Below are 16154 nucleotides of genomic sequence, written 5' to 3'. Positions count from 1 at the left end.
GGTTAGTACTAGAATAGAGAAACACTATTACTTTTTGTATGCTATTTTGAATCCTATCCCCTTACCAAATTCTATAAATTCTAAGAACATTTTGGTGGTTTTGAATCCCATCCCCTTACCAAATTCTATAAATTCTAAGAACATTTTGGTGGGATCATTCAGCTTTTCTAAGAGCATAATCTCACTATTTGCACATGAAGAGAAAAGAGTTTGCATTATACCAATAATGTTGCTAGATTTCTTTTTCTTTTTGACACAGAGTCTCGCTCTGTCACCCAGGCTGGAGTGCAGTGGCGCGATCTCGGCTCACTGCAAGCTCTCCCTCCCGGGTTCACGCCATTCTCCTGCCTCAGCCTCCCGAGTAGCTGGGACTACAGGTGCCCACCACTACGCCTGGCTAATTTTTTGTATTTTTAGTAGAGACGGGGTTTCAGTGTGTTAGCCAGGATGGTCTCAATCTCCTGACCTCATGATCTGCCCGCCTCGGCCTCCCAAAGTGCTGGGATTACAGGCATGAGCCACCGCACACAGTAAGTGTTGCTAGATTTCTTATGGAACCATCTCTCCAAACAAACCTTACTTATAATGTGTCTTACATAGGGATCACTACTAGATTGATAATTACTAATATTTTACTTAGCACTTTATTTATTTTTTTGAGTCAGAGTCTTGCTCTGTTGCCCCGGCTGGAATGCAGTGGCATGCACAGCTCATTGCAGCCTCAACCTCCTGGGCTCAGGCAATCCTCCCATCTCAGCCTCCCAAGTAGCTGGGACCACATGCCCCAGTACCTGGCTAATTTTTTTATTTTTACTTTTATAGACCCAGGGTCTCACTATATTGCCCAGGCTGGTCTTGAACTCCTGGGCTCAAATGATCCTCCACCTCAGTCTCCCAAAGTGCTGGGATTACAGCTGTAAGTCACTATATCCAGCCTACTTTCATATCTTTAATAATAGTAAACTAATCTACAGTTTCATTTTGGTATCATCTTTATCAGTGTTTTGGAATTAAGGTTTAAGAAGCTTCCTAAATATTAATTTGAGAGGACAGACTTCTAGCATAGCAGTCTGAGGAGTTCCCTGGAACTACTACCTAGTGAAACTAATGGAAAGTATTAAAAAACAACGATTTAAAGTCTCTGAAAATGTTCCTAAGGACATACAGCAAATGAGAAAGATTTAACAAGGAAAAGCTACTAAAACTCAGTAAGAAGAATGAAGAGTTGTGATGTCTGAAACACGACCTATTGCATTCCTGCCTCCCCCAGTTTAATGTGATGGAAACTCCACTCCAGACGGTACAGCCAAGAAGACAGGTCTCCCGCATCTACCCGGCTCATCTCAGTTGAGGGGTATGATATCTTCCCAGGAGGAACAGAATGTCAGCATAGGTTTTTTGGTTTTTTGTTTTTTTTGAGATGGAGTTGCACTCTTGGTTGCCCAAGCTGGAGTGCAATGGTGTGATCTCAGCTCACTGCAACCTCTACTTTCCAGGTTCAAGCAATTCTCCTGCCTCAGCCTTCCGAGTAGCTGGAATTACAAGTGCCGGCCACCAAGCCCAGCTAATTTTTGTATTTTTAGTAGAGATAGGGTTTCACAATGTTGTCCAGGCTGATCTTGAACTCCTGACCTCAGGTGATCTGCCCACTTTGGCCTCCCAAAGTGCTGGGATTACAGGCGTGAGCCACTATACCCAGCCGGATGTCAGTATCGCTCATCTCGCCCTCAGCTACCTATTGCTGAGATGAAGTTCTGGACAAGTATAGCTGAGAGGGAACGGTTCCTATCTTCTACCCAGCCACACACACGAATGGAGGCTTGACCCTGGGCATGGCACACTAAGAATATGAGGGCTCACATACCCATGGTTTGTTCATAAAGCGGAGGTTCTATGCCAGGAAAGGCAAACCAAGACCGGAGGCCTACAGCCCACTGTACCTCCTCCCATGTCTCTCCTAAAGTGGCAGAGTCACTCAGAGAGAGGTACTCCATTGTCTCCATCCACAGAACTTCAGCTCAGAGATTCTGCCCAGAGTAAGAACAGGGCCTTAAATCAGTAAACTCCCAATCTCAAAGGAACTGACTTCATTGGCAAGAGTGTTGGAAAGTGCAAGACTAGGGACTCTCTCAAAAACAAAGGAAACTAGGGAGAAAAAAAGTTAAAAGGACTTTTTTTTTCCTTTCTGAGTATTTATTGGGGTTAAACACTGATAGCTTTGTTCTCCCCCCGCCCCAACTACACAGCCATAAAAAAGAAAGACTGCTAGATTTGATAGTGATATTAGCTAACCCATAGGCCAACTAGGTTACCGGAGAGGACCAGGACTAGTAAAATAGCTAAGAACAGACTCCCTGGGTTCAGAATAAATCTCAAAACAACAACCTCAAAAACCATCCCTGTTGGGCCTGGCGTAGTGGCTGACACCAGTAATCCTAGCACTTTGGGAGGCTGAGGTGGGTGGCTCACAAGGTCAAGAGTTCGAGACCAGCCTGACCAACATGGTGAAACCCCGTCTCTACTAAGAATACAAAAATTAGCCGGGCGTGGTAGCACATGCCTATAATCCCAGCTGTTTGGGAGGCTAAGGCAGGAGAATTGCTTGAACCTGAGAGGTGGAGGTTGCAGTAAGCCAAGGTCGCACTACTGCACTCCAGCCTGGGCAACAGAGCAAGACTCCATCTCAAAAAAAAAAGAATTAGTGAAAAATTATGAGACATCCAAAGGAAACTCTGACCCAGGCACAGATAAAAAAGCAGACAATAGAAACTTCCTATAACAGTGACCAGATGTCAACTTCAACAAAGACTTCAAAGTAGCAATAATCAATATGTTTAAAGAAAACTCAAGTAGAAGGTATGATGACACTGTCTCATGAAACAATTCAAACACAGACAGAGAAATTATAATAATAACATATTAAATCTTAGAGCTGAAAAGTACAATAACAGACACCAAAAATCCATTTGAAGGACTCAACAGTTTTGAATTTAAGGATTAGTGAACTTCGGCCGGGTGCGGTGGCTCCCACCTGTAATCCCAGCACTTTGGGAGGCTGAGGTGGTAGTCAGGTGATCAAGATACATCACAAACTGGCACCGGTGAAACCACAGCCTACTAAAATAAAAAAAATTAGCGGGTGTGGTGGTGAGCCTGGTCCCAGCTTTCGGGAGGGCTGAGGCAGGAAAATGAACCCAGGAGGCAGAGGGCTTTGCAGTGAGTGAGCGAGATGCCACTGCACTCCAGCCTGGGCGACAGAGCTAGACTCCGTCTCAAAAAATTTTTTTTTTTTTTTTCTTTTCTTTTTTTGAGGCGGAGTCTTGCTCTGTCAGCCAGGCTGAACTGCAGTGGCGGGATCTCAGGTCACTGCAAGCTCCGCCTCCTGGGTTCACGCTATTCTCCTGCCTCAGCCTCCCGGTAGCTGGGACTACGAAGCCATACCTGCGCCGGCTTCTAGTTTTTGTATTTTTTTTTAGTAGAGCGGGGTTTCACCGTGTTAGCCAGAGATGGTCAATCTCGACCTCGTGATCCGCCCGTCTCGGCCTCCCAGTGCTGGGATTACAGGCTTGAGCTTCACCCAGCCCGGCCAAAAATTTTTTTAATTAAAAAAAAAAAAAAAATTAGTGAACTTGGGCGAGGCGGTGGCTCAAACCTGTAATCCCAGCACTTTGGGAGGCGAGACAGGTGGATCGAGGTGGGAGATCAGAGACCATCCTGGCTAACACAGTGGCTCCGATCTCTACTAAAAATACAAAAAACTTAGCGAGGCCGAGGTGGTGGGTGCCTGTAGTCCCAGCTACCAGGGAGGCTGAAGTGGTGAGGCTTGCAGTGAGCTGAGATCCGGCCACTGCCTCCAGCCGGGCTGCAAGAGCAAAACTCCGTCTCAAAAAAAAAATTAGTAGACTTGGCGGCGTGGTGGTTCACACCTGTAATCCCAGCACTTTGTGAGGCCGAGGCGGGTGGATCAAAAAGAAAAAGAATTAGTGAACTTATGGATTGAAAGAGATTATACAATCTGCAGAACAGAGAGAAAAAGGTGAGGAAAAATGAACAGAGTCTCAGACAACCATGGCACACTATTAAGTGATCCAACATACGGGTAATGAGCATCAGAAGAGGAAAAAGAGAAAGGAGTAGGAAAGCAAAATACTTGAAGAAACAATGGCTGAAAGCTTCGGAAGGCTGATGAAAACTGTAATCTATACATCAAAGCAGCTTAGGCCAGGGGTGCTGGCTCACGCCTGTAATCCCAGCACTTTGGGAGGCTGAGGTGGGCAGATCACAAGGTCAGGAGATTGACACCATCCTGGCCAAGATGGTGAAACCCCATCTGTACTAAAATACAAAAAATTAGCCGGACATGGTGGTGTGCGCCTGTAATCCCAGCTACTTAGGAGGCAGAGGCAGGGGAATCACTTGAACCTGGGAGGCGGAGGTTGCAGTGAGCCGAGATTGTGCCATTGCACTCCAGCCTGGCGACAGAGGAAGACTCTGTCTTAAAAAAAAGAAAAAAAAAAAAAGAAGAAAAAAAGCAGTCCAACAAACTCCAAGTAGAATAAACACAGAGAGATGCACAAAGACATAATAAAGGTGCCAAGAGTCAAAGACAAGGGAAAAATCTTGAAAGCAGCAAGACAAATCATCATGAGGAAACCCCAATATTAGGTTAAAAGCTGACTTCTCAGCGGGGTGTGGTGACTCATGCCTGTAGTGGCGAGACCCTGTCTCTATTTTTTTTTTTCAAATAAAAAAAGGGAACTTTCTAGACAGACACAAATTACTAAAAATGACTATTAAAAAAACCCCAGTCCGGGCACGGTGGCTCACGCCTGTAATCCCAGCACTCCAACACTTTGGGAGGCCGAGGCAGGCGGATCACAAGATCAGGAGATCGAGACCACGGTGAAACCGTCTCTACTAAAAATACAAAAAGTTAGCCGGGCACGGTGGCGGGCGCCTGTAGTCCCAGCTACTCCGGAGGCTGAGGCAGGAGAATGGCGTGAACCCGGGAGGCGGAGCTTGCAGTGAGCCAAGATCGAGCCACTGCACTCCAGCCTGGGGGACAGAACAAGACTCCGTCTCAAAAAAAAAAAAAACCCCAGAATATCCGAATATACCCTATAACAAGTGGAAACGGAATTATTAATAATATAAAAAAGCTATATTAATAATATAAAAAAACTAATAATATTAAAAATATATAAAAAAACAGGCTGGGCACAGTGGCTCACGCCTATAGTCCCAGCACTTTGGGAGGCCAAGGCAGGCAGATCGCTTGAGTCCAGGAATTTGATACCAGCCTGGGTAACATGACAAAATCACATCTCTACAAAAAACTACCAAAACTAGCCGGGCATGATGACGCACATGCTTTTAGTCCTAGCTACTTGGGATGCTGAGGTGAGAGGGTTGCCTGAGCCTGAGAGGTGGAGGTTGCAGTGAGCCTAGATCATACCACTGCACTCCAGCCTAGGCGACAGAGTGAGACCCTGTCTCAAAAAAGAAAAAAAAAAAAAGGTAGTTAAAGAAAAGCCAGGCCTAGATGGCTTCACAGGCAAATTCTCCCAAGCACTTGAAGAATTAATACTAGTATACTAGTTCTTCACAAACTCTTCCAAGAAACCAAAACAGGAAGAAAAATGACAACTAACTGTATGAGGCCAGTATTAATTAACCTGATACTCAAACCATGTCACTAAAACACTACAGACTATTATCTTTCATGAATATAGATGCAAAAATTCTCAACAAAATGCCCGCAAAACCAATCTAATATATAAACATAATTACACACTATGACCAAGCAGGATATATCCCAGAGATGCAAGGAAGTTTTATATCCAAATAAAAGAATGTAACATACTGTAACAACAGAATCAGAGACAAAAGTCACATGATCACCTCAACAGAGGCAGAAAAAGCATCTGACAAAATCCAATACCATTTTAAGATAAAACACTTAATAAAACAGGACTAGAATGGAACTTCCTCAACTCAGTCAAGGGCACCTATGAAAAACCCACAGCTGACATCACACTTAATGGTAAAGACTAGTGCTTTCCCTGTAAGATCAGAAAGAAGACGAGGACATCCATTCTCACCACTTCTTTTCAATACTGTATTGGAGGTTCTAACCAGGGCAATTAGGTAAGAAAAAGAAATAAAATGAATCTAGATTGGAAAGGACAAGTAAAATGAACTCTATTTGCAGATGACTGATGTTGTACAAAGAAACCCCTAAGAAATCCACTAAAAACTAGGTTGGGCACGGTGGCTCACACCTGTAATCCCAGCACTTTGGGAGGCCGAGGCGGGCGGATCACCAGCAGGAGATTGAGACCATCCTAGCTAACATGGTGAAACCCGGTCTCTACTAAAAATACAAAACAACTAGCCGGGTGTGGTGGCGGGCGCCTGTAGACCCAGCTACTCGGGAGGCTGAGGCAGGAGAATGGCGTGGACCCAGGAGGCGCAGCTTGCAGTGAGCCGAGATCGCGCACTCCAGCCTGGGCAACAGAGGGAGACTCTGTCTCAAAAAAACAAAAACAAACAAAAAAAGAAATCCACTAAAAACTATTAGAACTAATATTATTTTATGTTTTTATTTTTATTTATTTATTTTTTGAGACAGAGCCTCGCTCTGTCGCCCAGGCTGGAGTGCAGTGGTGCGATCTCAGCTCACAGGAAGCTCCGCCTCTCGGGTTCACGCCATTCTCCTGCCTCAGCCTCCCGAGTAGCTGGGACTACAGGCGCCGCCACCATGCCCAGCTAATTTTTTGTATTTTTAGTAGAGATGGGGTTTCACTGTGTTAGCCAAGATGGTCTGGATCTCCTGACCTCAAGATCCACCTGCCTCGGTCTCCCACAGTGCTGGGATTACAAGCACGAGCCACTGCGCCCGGCCCTAGGATCAATTTTGAGCTTATATTTTGCTATCACCTGCCCTGTATTTTCCAACTTGTTTTTTTGAGACAGAGTCTCGCTCTGTCTCCCAGGCTGAAGTGCAGTGGCGCGATCTCGGCTTACTGCAAGCTCTGTCTCCTGGGTTCACACCATTCTCCCACCTCAGCATCCCGAGTAGCTGGGACTACAGGCGCCACCACACCCAGCTAATTTTTTTCTATTTTTAGTAGAGATGGGGTTTCACTGTGTTAGCCAGGATGGTCTCAATCTCCTGACCTCGAGATCTGCCCGCCTCGGCCTCCCAAGCCCTGGGATTACAGGTAGAAGCTACTGCGTCCAGCGTTTTTTTTTTTTTTTGTGATGAGTCTCGCTCTGTCACCAGGCTAGAGTGCACTGGCACAATCTTGGCTCACTGCAACCTCTGCCTCCTGGGTTCAAGTGATTCTTCTGCGTCAGCCTCCTAAGTAGCCAGGATTACAGTTGCCCGCCATGACGCCCAGCTAATTTTTGTATTTTTAGTACAGATGGGGTTTCACCATGTTGGCTAGGAAGGTCTCCATCTCTTGACCTCGTGATCTGTCCACCTTGGCCTCCCAAAGTGCTGGGATTACATGCGTGAGCCACCACGCCCAGCCGGATTTTCCAACTTTTATTAATGACATGTAGTTTCCAGACTATGCAGTCTTCTAACCCCTACGAGTTCCTAGCACAAGAATCTGTTTTTGGCAAGTTCCCTAAAGCTTCTGTTGCCAAAGCCAATTCACATTTTCCTTTTCTTCCCAGAACTCTTGGTGGCATTTCCCAATCCTGAGTCTCTGCAACCACCCAAGCCAGAGAGACCCCTGACACTGTCCACCATTCAGAATCATCCTATCGAAAAAGACCAGAGGGGCATTGTGATGAGCATGGGAAAAGGTGGAGAAATGCTGCTTCCCATGCTCACGCTGGATGCTAACATCTGTTCATAAACCCCACCACCCTCCTCCAGGGTGAAGACAGCCAAGCACCTCTTTGGCCCAGACCTGGTCCTGGGCCTCTTTGCTGTCCGCCGATACACAGCCCCTTCACCCCCACCTCCAACCCAGCACGTCATCCATTCAATCAAAATAGACCTACTTTGGCCTCTGTGCTAGGCACTGGAGCTACGCTGGAAAATTAGACAGAATTTGCTCATTCTCTTGCCTTATGTTCTCCATGCCCCACAACACACTTCCCCACAGCTCCCTGCTCCCTGACAATCTCAGCAGCACCACTGTCCTCCCAGTTCCCCAAGTCAGAAACCAGAGTCACCCCAGGCTCCTGCTCACTCCCACATGCCAGCCTCCGGCTCCCTTCCTTCAACTGCTCTTCTCCCCTTCACTCCCAAGGTGGGGTCCCCTCTCGTCTGGAGACTGCAGCAGCTCCTCCTTGGCCCCCACCGCCCCACCTAGGTGCAGGCCTGAAGTCTCTAGTTCAACACCAACTCTAATCCTGTTAATCCCATACTTAAAACTTGACTGCCTACAGGAACAAGCCCAGGCCTCTCAGCACAGGTCTCCTGAGCCTCGAGCCCAACCCCCTCCTCCAGCAACACTTGCACTGCATCATCTCCATCTGGTTTCTGAACCTCATCTGGCGCTGGCCTTATGAACATAGAGGCCCCCATATCCCACAGAATACGTCACCTTCTCCCAGGCAGAGTCCCCGTCTCCCACCCTCTCTCTGTAGCCGTGCTGCCTGCACTGGGCTGGAAACGTCATTCACTTCCTCCTGCCTCCACTGCAGTCCCTCACGGGTAGACAGAGGTTCTAACTGCACAACCTCCCCAGAGGCCTCAATCTACCCACAGGACAGAGGGAGAGCACTGTGGCCACTCACCCTGCGGTTCCGGTTGTGATCCATGGTCTTCAGGTGCTTCTGGATGATCCCAAACTGCATGGGAATGAAGAGGTCGCAGGCTGCACAATGGGCTGCCTCTACCTTCTTCACAAAATGCTCCATGGCAATTTCTGTAGTGGGGAGGAGGGAGTCATCACTGGGCCCAGGTGCCTAAGACAGACCCAGGTGTTTGAGGAAAAAAACCACACCAGCTCCTCCTCAACTTGCCCTGCCACTTCCACCTGGGCCTGAGCCGAGGCTGTTCTCCTGACCTTCCCTGGGAGAACAGAAGAGTGTCCTGACCCTGCACTGAGAATCAGGAGGGCAGGCTGAGGCCTCGCCTGGTGGGAGCGGGCTGGAAATCTCCTCACCTTGGGTCAGATCCTGGTCTCTGTAGATTTGCTGGATGAGGCCATCAAGGTCCTCCACAGTTTTTCGGAGCTCCTCTGTCTTCTTGGTCTTGTTGGTGACGTACTCCTGCAAGGAATATGAAAGTTCGTGTGGGCCGCTTTATGTTCTCAGGGGTCCAAGAAACTAAGAGCGGCTGTGTTACTCCAAGGCTCACCTGCAGAAAGTCAGCCGTCTGCTTAGGGAGCTTGGTGCCTACGTACTTGAAGTGTTCCTTGTGGAACTTGCTGTCAAGATGGCTGGCCATCTCATCCTCATAGAAGGTCCGGTATTTGCAGAGAGAACACACAAACTGGATCCTGCCACAGGAAGGAAACGAGGGGCTGAGGCTGCAAGTGTCCCAGGGGATAGTGCTGCCGCGTCACCCAACCCAGACACAAGCCCTGAAACAGGCCTTGCTCATGGGCCTCTGAAGTACGGTCCCAGCAGAGGGACAGGCTGGGACCAGTGGGGTCGGGAGTAGAAAGGGCCAGAAAGTCTGCAGGCTGCAGTTACTGCAACGTAGGGGACAGGGGAGGAGCTCTTCCTTCCCACAGGCAGGAGGCTGAAGCCTGAGACAGCAGCTGCTGCAACAGGCAACGAGTCGCTGGAAAGTTGCTGGAGGGCCTCGCTACCAAGGCTGGGCAGGAGCGTGTGCACTTGGCCCAGGTGGGGACCGGAAGGAAGGATGCCCTGGCGTGAGCCAGGTGGCCCTGAGGTGCAGAGTGGAGTACGCAGTCCCGAGGCAGGGCCCGAAAAGGTGCTGCATCTTCCTTCTGGGATCTGGGGAACTCAAAGGCCCAGCCCATCCTCTGCTCAGAATGCTTGGGGGTGGTGTCGGGAGGGATGGGAGGCAGCAGGCCTGGGCACCTGCTGCCTCATCTTCCTCTTCCAAGAAGAGACCAGTCTGAGCTGGAAGGAGGGCGCCCGCCCGGCCTGCCAGAGGGCAGCCTGGAGTCACCTGGGCGAGGTGCTCTGTCTGGGCCTGGTGTCCACAGTAGAAGCCCGGGGTCTGGGGCCTGGGCCGGAGCAGGCCGCCGTGGCAAGGGGCGGAGGAGGCCAGCCGCCACCGAGACCTCAGGGCGGGTCCCTACCTCTGCCGGACGTCCTTATCTGGGCCACGGGGTCAGCTTTGTCTGGAGAGCCCAGGGGCCGGGCGCCGGCGAGGCTGAGGAAGGTCCAGCAAGAGCAAGAGTCTGAGGCGGAGGAGGCAAGCGCCAGTGCGGGAGCCCTGAGGGCAGACAGACCCGACCAAGGGGCGTGAAGGGCTCAGCCGCAGACAGGCCCGGCCTGACAGGGCCGGTGGGCAGGGCAGAGGGCAGGCCCGAGGCTGCCACAGCCCACAGGTGCTGCCATCTCTCCTGGGCACGGCGGTGGCCTCTTGGCAGCTAGCTGGGGCGGCACAGGCGCCTTGGACCTTGAGTCTCTGATGAGCTGGCCCCCTCCCTCAGGGGCATCAGGCCCCCAGTGCACCTTGGGGTTCGTGCGCCGAGTGACCTAGCGCCGGAGCTTCTGAGCAACGGTGCCGAGCGGTGTCAGGTCTCGGCCCACAGACGCCAGCGGTCGCCAGGCGGCCGCAGAGGGGCAGGGGATGAGTCAGGCCTTGGGAGCTGGGCCTGGCGGGAAGCAGGGTCCATGCACGGCCGAGCAGGTGGCGGCTCCCAGGGGAGGCCAGAGGGCGGCGAGCTGGCAGAGCTATGGCCCTGCTCTCCTGGCGGCAGCCCCACAGCGAGGCAGAGGCAGAGGGGTGGAGGGAAGCCGGTTACCTTTCCACCATGCGGTCTCGCTGCCGCTTTTTCTGCTTGTCCTGACTCTTCTTGCCTGCCTGTAACTTGCGCTTGGTCTGGCCATTCTCATCCTGAGTGGTCAGGGCCCCTGTGGGAGCAGATAGGCATTGTCACCAATTTGGCTCTGCCAGGACAGGGCAGGCCCTGTGGCCTCTGGTTGAATCACCCGCTGTCCACTCCAGCGGATCCATCGAGAATAGCTGTCCAAGCAAGGCCTCTGGCCATGAGCAGGGCTGGGTATCCTGGGTTGTGCAGGGAGTGGGTTTGGTCTAGGCCCCAAGGAGTGGCGGCCAGGTGCTGACCCGTCCACTCTCCAGGATACCCATGCTCTTTGTGCAGTGGGCCAGGAGGAGGCTGGAAAGCAAAGAGGGGGTATCTTGGTGGGGACACTGGCGTATGTTCATAGGTGGTGGGATGCAGGGAGGCTGCTCACATGGCCCTGCCCACCCCCAACCGGGCACCGCGGCAACAGTGGGCTGACGCTGGATTTGCTGTTAGGTACCTGCTGGCGCTCATCACTCAGGTGGGGGGACACGGAATCCCAAACAGGGGCTGGAGAGGCGCTAAGGGAGAGGACACGCACACCAGAGCCGTAAAAACTGCACCGAGGGTCCCAGATCGGACACCAGCCACTGAGGACTCGGAACTGCGCGTTACTGAGGGACCGAGGGCAGGGGGTGTGCCTGGGGTTCCCCACACTTTTACTCGCTGCCCCCATCTGAAGGCAAAACCAATGTGCTAGGCAGGGGTCACCACCATCCACAGCCTCCGCCTGGGAAGGAGGAGGAAGAGTGGGAAGGGGGTGGAGGTGGCAAAAGAAAGCCCCCTGCCAGCGTACACCCGGGCCCACAAGGGAGGTCCCCAACTGGCTGCATGTCTTCCACAACCCTGCCCTCAGCTGGGTCCCTCCCACTGTGAGCCCCTGGAAGAGCCGCCCTGGCACCAGGCACCCCAGGAAAACTCACCCTTCTCTGAATCCTCTTTGCCTTCTTCTCTCCCATCCTCTTTTCCCTCCTCGTCCTCTCCGTCCTAACAATTTCAAATTCCAACTTTAAAACAGGTGTTTTTTTTTTTTTAAAGCAACCAAAGTTTATTAGAGCAACGGTATATAGTAAAACAGCTGCTTGCTCCATAGACAGAGAAGGGCTATCCCATAAGCAGGGTGGCCCAGAGTAGCCCAGTTATTTACAATGGCTTTAAATGACAAGGCCCGGCTACGTGCCAGAAACCTCACATCCTCTCACTACCTGGTGCACAGGGGGCTGGTCCCATTTTCCAACAAAGAAACTGTGCCTCCAGCTAGGCAGCCTGTGCTTTCTGCCAGACTACATTGCCTCCCCATGCTGGTCACCATGCACACAGAGCTGACACAGCACTGCCTCTGGCCCCCAGGGACAGCACCACTCTTCAGGCCAGCTTGCCCCTCCTGCAGACAGAAAATGCCCAGCCAGAGCCACTTACCACTCTGGAGCCCTTCTCCACAGCCTCGGTGCCTTCAAGGCCCTCTGTGGCTTCCCCCTCGGTGCCCTCATCTGAAAGAGAAAAGAAGGTAAAGCTCAGCCCAGGAGCCCCCGGAGGCAGAGGGTAGCCACCCAGTACCACCCAGCTAGCTCACCATTGTCTGAGTCACTGTTGTCCGAGCAGTCCGTGCGGGTGGCTTTGCTATCTGGCTCATCAGGACTGCCGCCCTGTTTTCTCTTCTTCTTCTTGGTCTGGGTCATAAGCGGGGGAAGCTGTGTCAGGGTGCGTGGCTCCCGGCCTTTAGCTCTGCCCCAGTGGGAACTAAGCTTCCCAGAGAGGAAGGCCACCTCCACTCACCCGGAAGTCAGCTGTGGTCCAAGTCTTCCAGGTCCGCCTCATCTGCTTCATGCCATTGCCAAACCCGAAGCCAAAGCGGGAGCCGCCTGGGAAGGCGCCCCCGCCTCGCATGCCCTGGAACATGCCATACTCGGGGATGATGTTCTGGGAGAAGAGGGAGGGCAGCCGAGAGGCACCAGACATGCACTGGCCCCGGGCCCCCATGGGGTCTTCCCACATGCGCCCATAGCCTGAGGCCATCGGCCGGCCGCTCCGGGCATCCCGGGCCCAGCCCTGCGCCCTGGGACCGAAGGTGTCGTTGCCACGCATGCGGAACTGGTCGCGGTAGGCATCGTATTGGCCCTCATAGGCCATTTCCATCTCAGGGTCAAGCTCGCTGTAGTCATAGCCTGACCGGTACAGGTCGCGCTCACTCAGGACGGCCCTTGAGTCACAGGACTCATAGGAGTCATACCTGCAGAGGCATGGAGTGAGTATCAGGTGCAGTCCCTCAGGATCGCTCACCTCCAGGCGACTGCTCCTGCCCTCCCCACAATCTCCCAGTCCAGCACCCACCCTGCCCTGGTGGGGAGGCTCAATGTTCAGAAATGCCAATTAAAAAGTTCCAGCCTCTCAGCTGATGTAGGGGCACCACTGCCCCAAACTTGAATGTAGCCACACACTGGCTTGGGGACCCTAAGGAGGACCGACAACTGGGGTGGACGCTCTAGTCCAGTGAGTCTCAACGAGGGGCAGAGCTGCTCCACAGCCCTTCGGGAACATGTGCACCATCTGTGGGAGTCGCAACGCCCAAGGCTGCTCCTCATGGGGCAAGGCTGAGCACCCCAGCACCCTGCAGGCTGTAGGCAGGTCCAGCACAACGAATGCGCAGCCAGTGAGGTTGATGACACCCATGGGAAACACCGTTCTTGTCCCTCATGGCTGGGGAACCTTCAAACTCTGCAAAGTCCCTCATTACCAAAACAACTGAGACAAAAGGGGGAGTATTTCCCAGGAAAGACACTGAGAGCTTGCCCAGGGACAAGAAAAAGCTGTATTACATGATCTGGAGCCTAGAGCCAGACACCAAACTCTACATACCCTATATTGCAACTGGGAAGGCAGGCCAGACCTCCTCCCAGGACACAGAGGGCACCGCAGAGAGCTCTTTTAACCATGACTGCAGCCCGAAGCCTACGCCCCCACAGGCCTGGACCCCACACACCTCACAGGCACAAGGGCTCCCCTTGCACACTCTTCCCTAAACCTGGGCCACCAACAGGCACTGGCAGCTCTAAGAGCAGCAGTTGGTGCTGCCACTGCTCTGCTTACCCCCATCCCAGGCTCCAGGCTGTGGTAAGAAGGTGCACAGCAGCAATGCAAGCCCAAGCCTCATGTGCCAAGCCCTCAGCTCTGAGTGCTGCAGCTGTTGGGCCAGGAGTTACAGAGCCCATGGCATCAAGTCCCCTTGTGCCTGTCCCACACCCTGCCACCACAGCTCTGGGGCCTCACTTGGCCCTACCAGTGCTCAGCCAGGCGACTCCTTACTCTTGGCTCTCACTCATCTGTTAGCTGGAACTCCACTCTATCCTGTGCTAAAGATACACCCGCCCTCCTCACCGAAGCCTCGCACTGGGCACAAGCACTCCTGGGCCAAGTCCAGTTCAGTTAATGACAAACGCCCACAGCATGATGCTCTGGAGTAGGGCAGATCTGGTAGGCAAGGCCCAGCCCCACCACGTACTTGCTGCGTGCCTTCGGGGTATGACCTGCCTGCACTTCTGTATCCCCACCTGCAAAATGAGGACAGCAGCAGCTCCTCACAAGAGTGCTTCCAACAGGTACATGTTTGTAAGGCACAGGAGAGTAACCAGGAAATGCCCACACCTGCCCCGACCCTTACGTGGGGGTGGCCCAGCTCACAGTGATCAGCCCCAAACGCTCGTCCCACCCTTCACACCAAACTCCATCTGTCCTGCCCTGACACCAAGCAGGACGCAAAGTCTCGAAAGAATTCCTTCCAAATGGCTGTCCTTGGAGGGAGGGGCAACCGAACACTCTGTTTTTGAGGGCACATTGAAGGCAGCCCAATCTGGGCTTGTTCCTCCCACTCCAAGCCGGGGAAAGGCTGACCACTAGGTAGTGCGGCAGGGGTTGAGGGTGGGTGAGAGGAGACACAAGTCAGAGACGGGAAGTGCAACGGACCCCGCTGGGAGCCACAGCAGCACCAAGCAGCGGGGAGGAAGCAGACACAGAGGCGCATTCAGAAAGGAAGACGCAGTGGGCAGCAGGCAGGAGCCACCCCTGCAGAGCCTCAGCCCCTAGGCAGGTGTCCACTCACCTTTCTCCACCTGAGCTGTACACGCCTCCTTGCATCATGTCTGTCTCCAAATGCGGCACCATATCTAAGCGCTGGTTAATTCTGGATAAAACGGAATCGGCACTGGCGCTACCCGAGGCACTAGTGTTTGCATTTGTGTCAGAGCTAGGCATTTCCCAAGAGTGTGAAGTGGCCATACCATACCCATAGTTGGTGGTGTTATCCTGGCCATAGCCATAGCCATAGCCATAGCCCTCGTAGCCTGCAGTGAGGGAGACAGAGACAGACAGATGGTGGGGGCAGGCAGGCAGAGACAGAGACAAACACAGATACAAGGGTATCTTCTGTCACAGAGAGAGAAGACCCTAGCCACTGAGGCTGGAGAGGCCCTGGCCATTCTGATGAGCGCCTCCTGTTAAGGAGTAGGTAACCCCAGAAACACGCCCCCTCCCCACTCCCAACCTTGGTCAAGCGGGGCAGCAGCTGAGAAACATAGCCAGAACAACCCCAAGGGACAGGACAGTGATCGCAGGAATGACACTTGCCTCTATTTGTCCCAGAGTTCCAAGTTCCATATCCTACAAAAAGTAAAAGGGCAGTTACATCTATACTTGCGTACAATACAAGGCCGTAATTCAGGTGCAAAGACAATTATTCCCAGGACCTGACTGGTCAGAGCAGGCTGCACCTCCTCTAACCGAGATGCCTTGAGCTTGTGAGCACTGTGCAAATGATCCAGGCCACTTGCTGCCCTGGTGCCTGGCTGCCTGTGGCTCTGAGCATCTGTTATTTAAGGATCCTCCTGTTCCCAATACTCTCAACTAAGGAACTTGGCTCCTACACTCCTTCCCTTAAGAGCCAGAATTAGAAGGTGACCTCCACACCCCAGGCTAAACGCTAATCAGTTTATAGGAGAAAACCCAACCCCAGTCTCCCAAGAGACTGCCTTAAAAGGGAGGGCCAACAAGCCCTTGAATTGTTGACTGTGCTGTGCTGGAACACATCAGTGAGAGAAGCCCAAGAAGCAACCCCTTACTTGAGAAAAGCTGTGGAGAGAACCATCTGGATTATCAACTTAATATGCTCTGGATTCAATCACAATA

General features: G+C 52.3%; 1 protein-coding gene across 3 annotated transcripts in view; it reads right to left on the bottom strand.

Annotated features, from left to right (window-relative positions):
• The window catches only part of AKAP8L (A-kinase anchoring protein 8 like), a 36148-nt gene that overhangs the window by 4347 nt on the left and 15647 nt on the right, over nt 1–16154 (bottom strand). For 2 of the 3 annotated variants that reach the window (XM_003915072.4, XM_021930811.2), the window contains exons 3-12: nt 15597–15629; nt 15073–15313; nt 12753–13206; nt 12550–12646; nt 12396–12466; nt 11900–11963; nt 10914–11022; nt 9326–9467; nt 9132–9237; nt 8761–8891 (exon numbers count right to left, since the gene is read on the bottom strand). In XM_003915072.4, coding sequence (XP_003915121.1) covers nt 8761–8891; nt 9132–9237; nt 9326–9467; nt 10914–11022; nt 11900–11963; nt 12396–12466; nt 12550–12646; nt 12753–13206; nt 15073–15313; nt 15597–15629 — 1448 coding nt within the window. The remainder of the gene's footprint in view (nt 1–8760; nt 8892–9131; nt 9238–9325; nt 9468–10913; nt 11023–11899; nt 11964–12395; nt 12467–12549; nt 12647–12752; nt 13207–15072; nt 15314–15596; nt 15630–16154) is intronic. The other variant, XM_009193743.1, reaches the window with a different exon arrangement.

Source organism: Papio anubis, chromosome 20 (assembly GCF_008728515.1).
Source record: "Papio anubis isolate 15944 chromosome 20, Panubis1.0, whole genome shotgun sequence".
NCBI lineage: Eukaryota > Metazoa > Chordata > Mammalia > Primates > Cercopithecidae > Papio > Papio anubis.
Note: the sequence above shows the minus strand (reverse complement) of the source record. Positions and strands in the feature narration are given on the sequence as shown.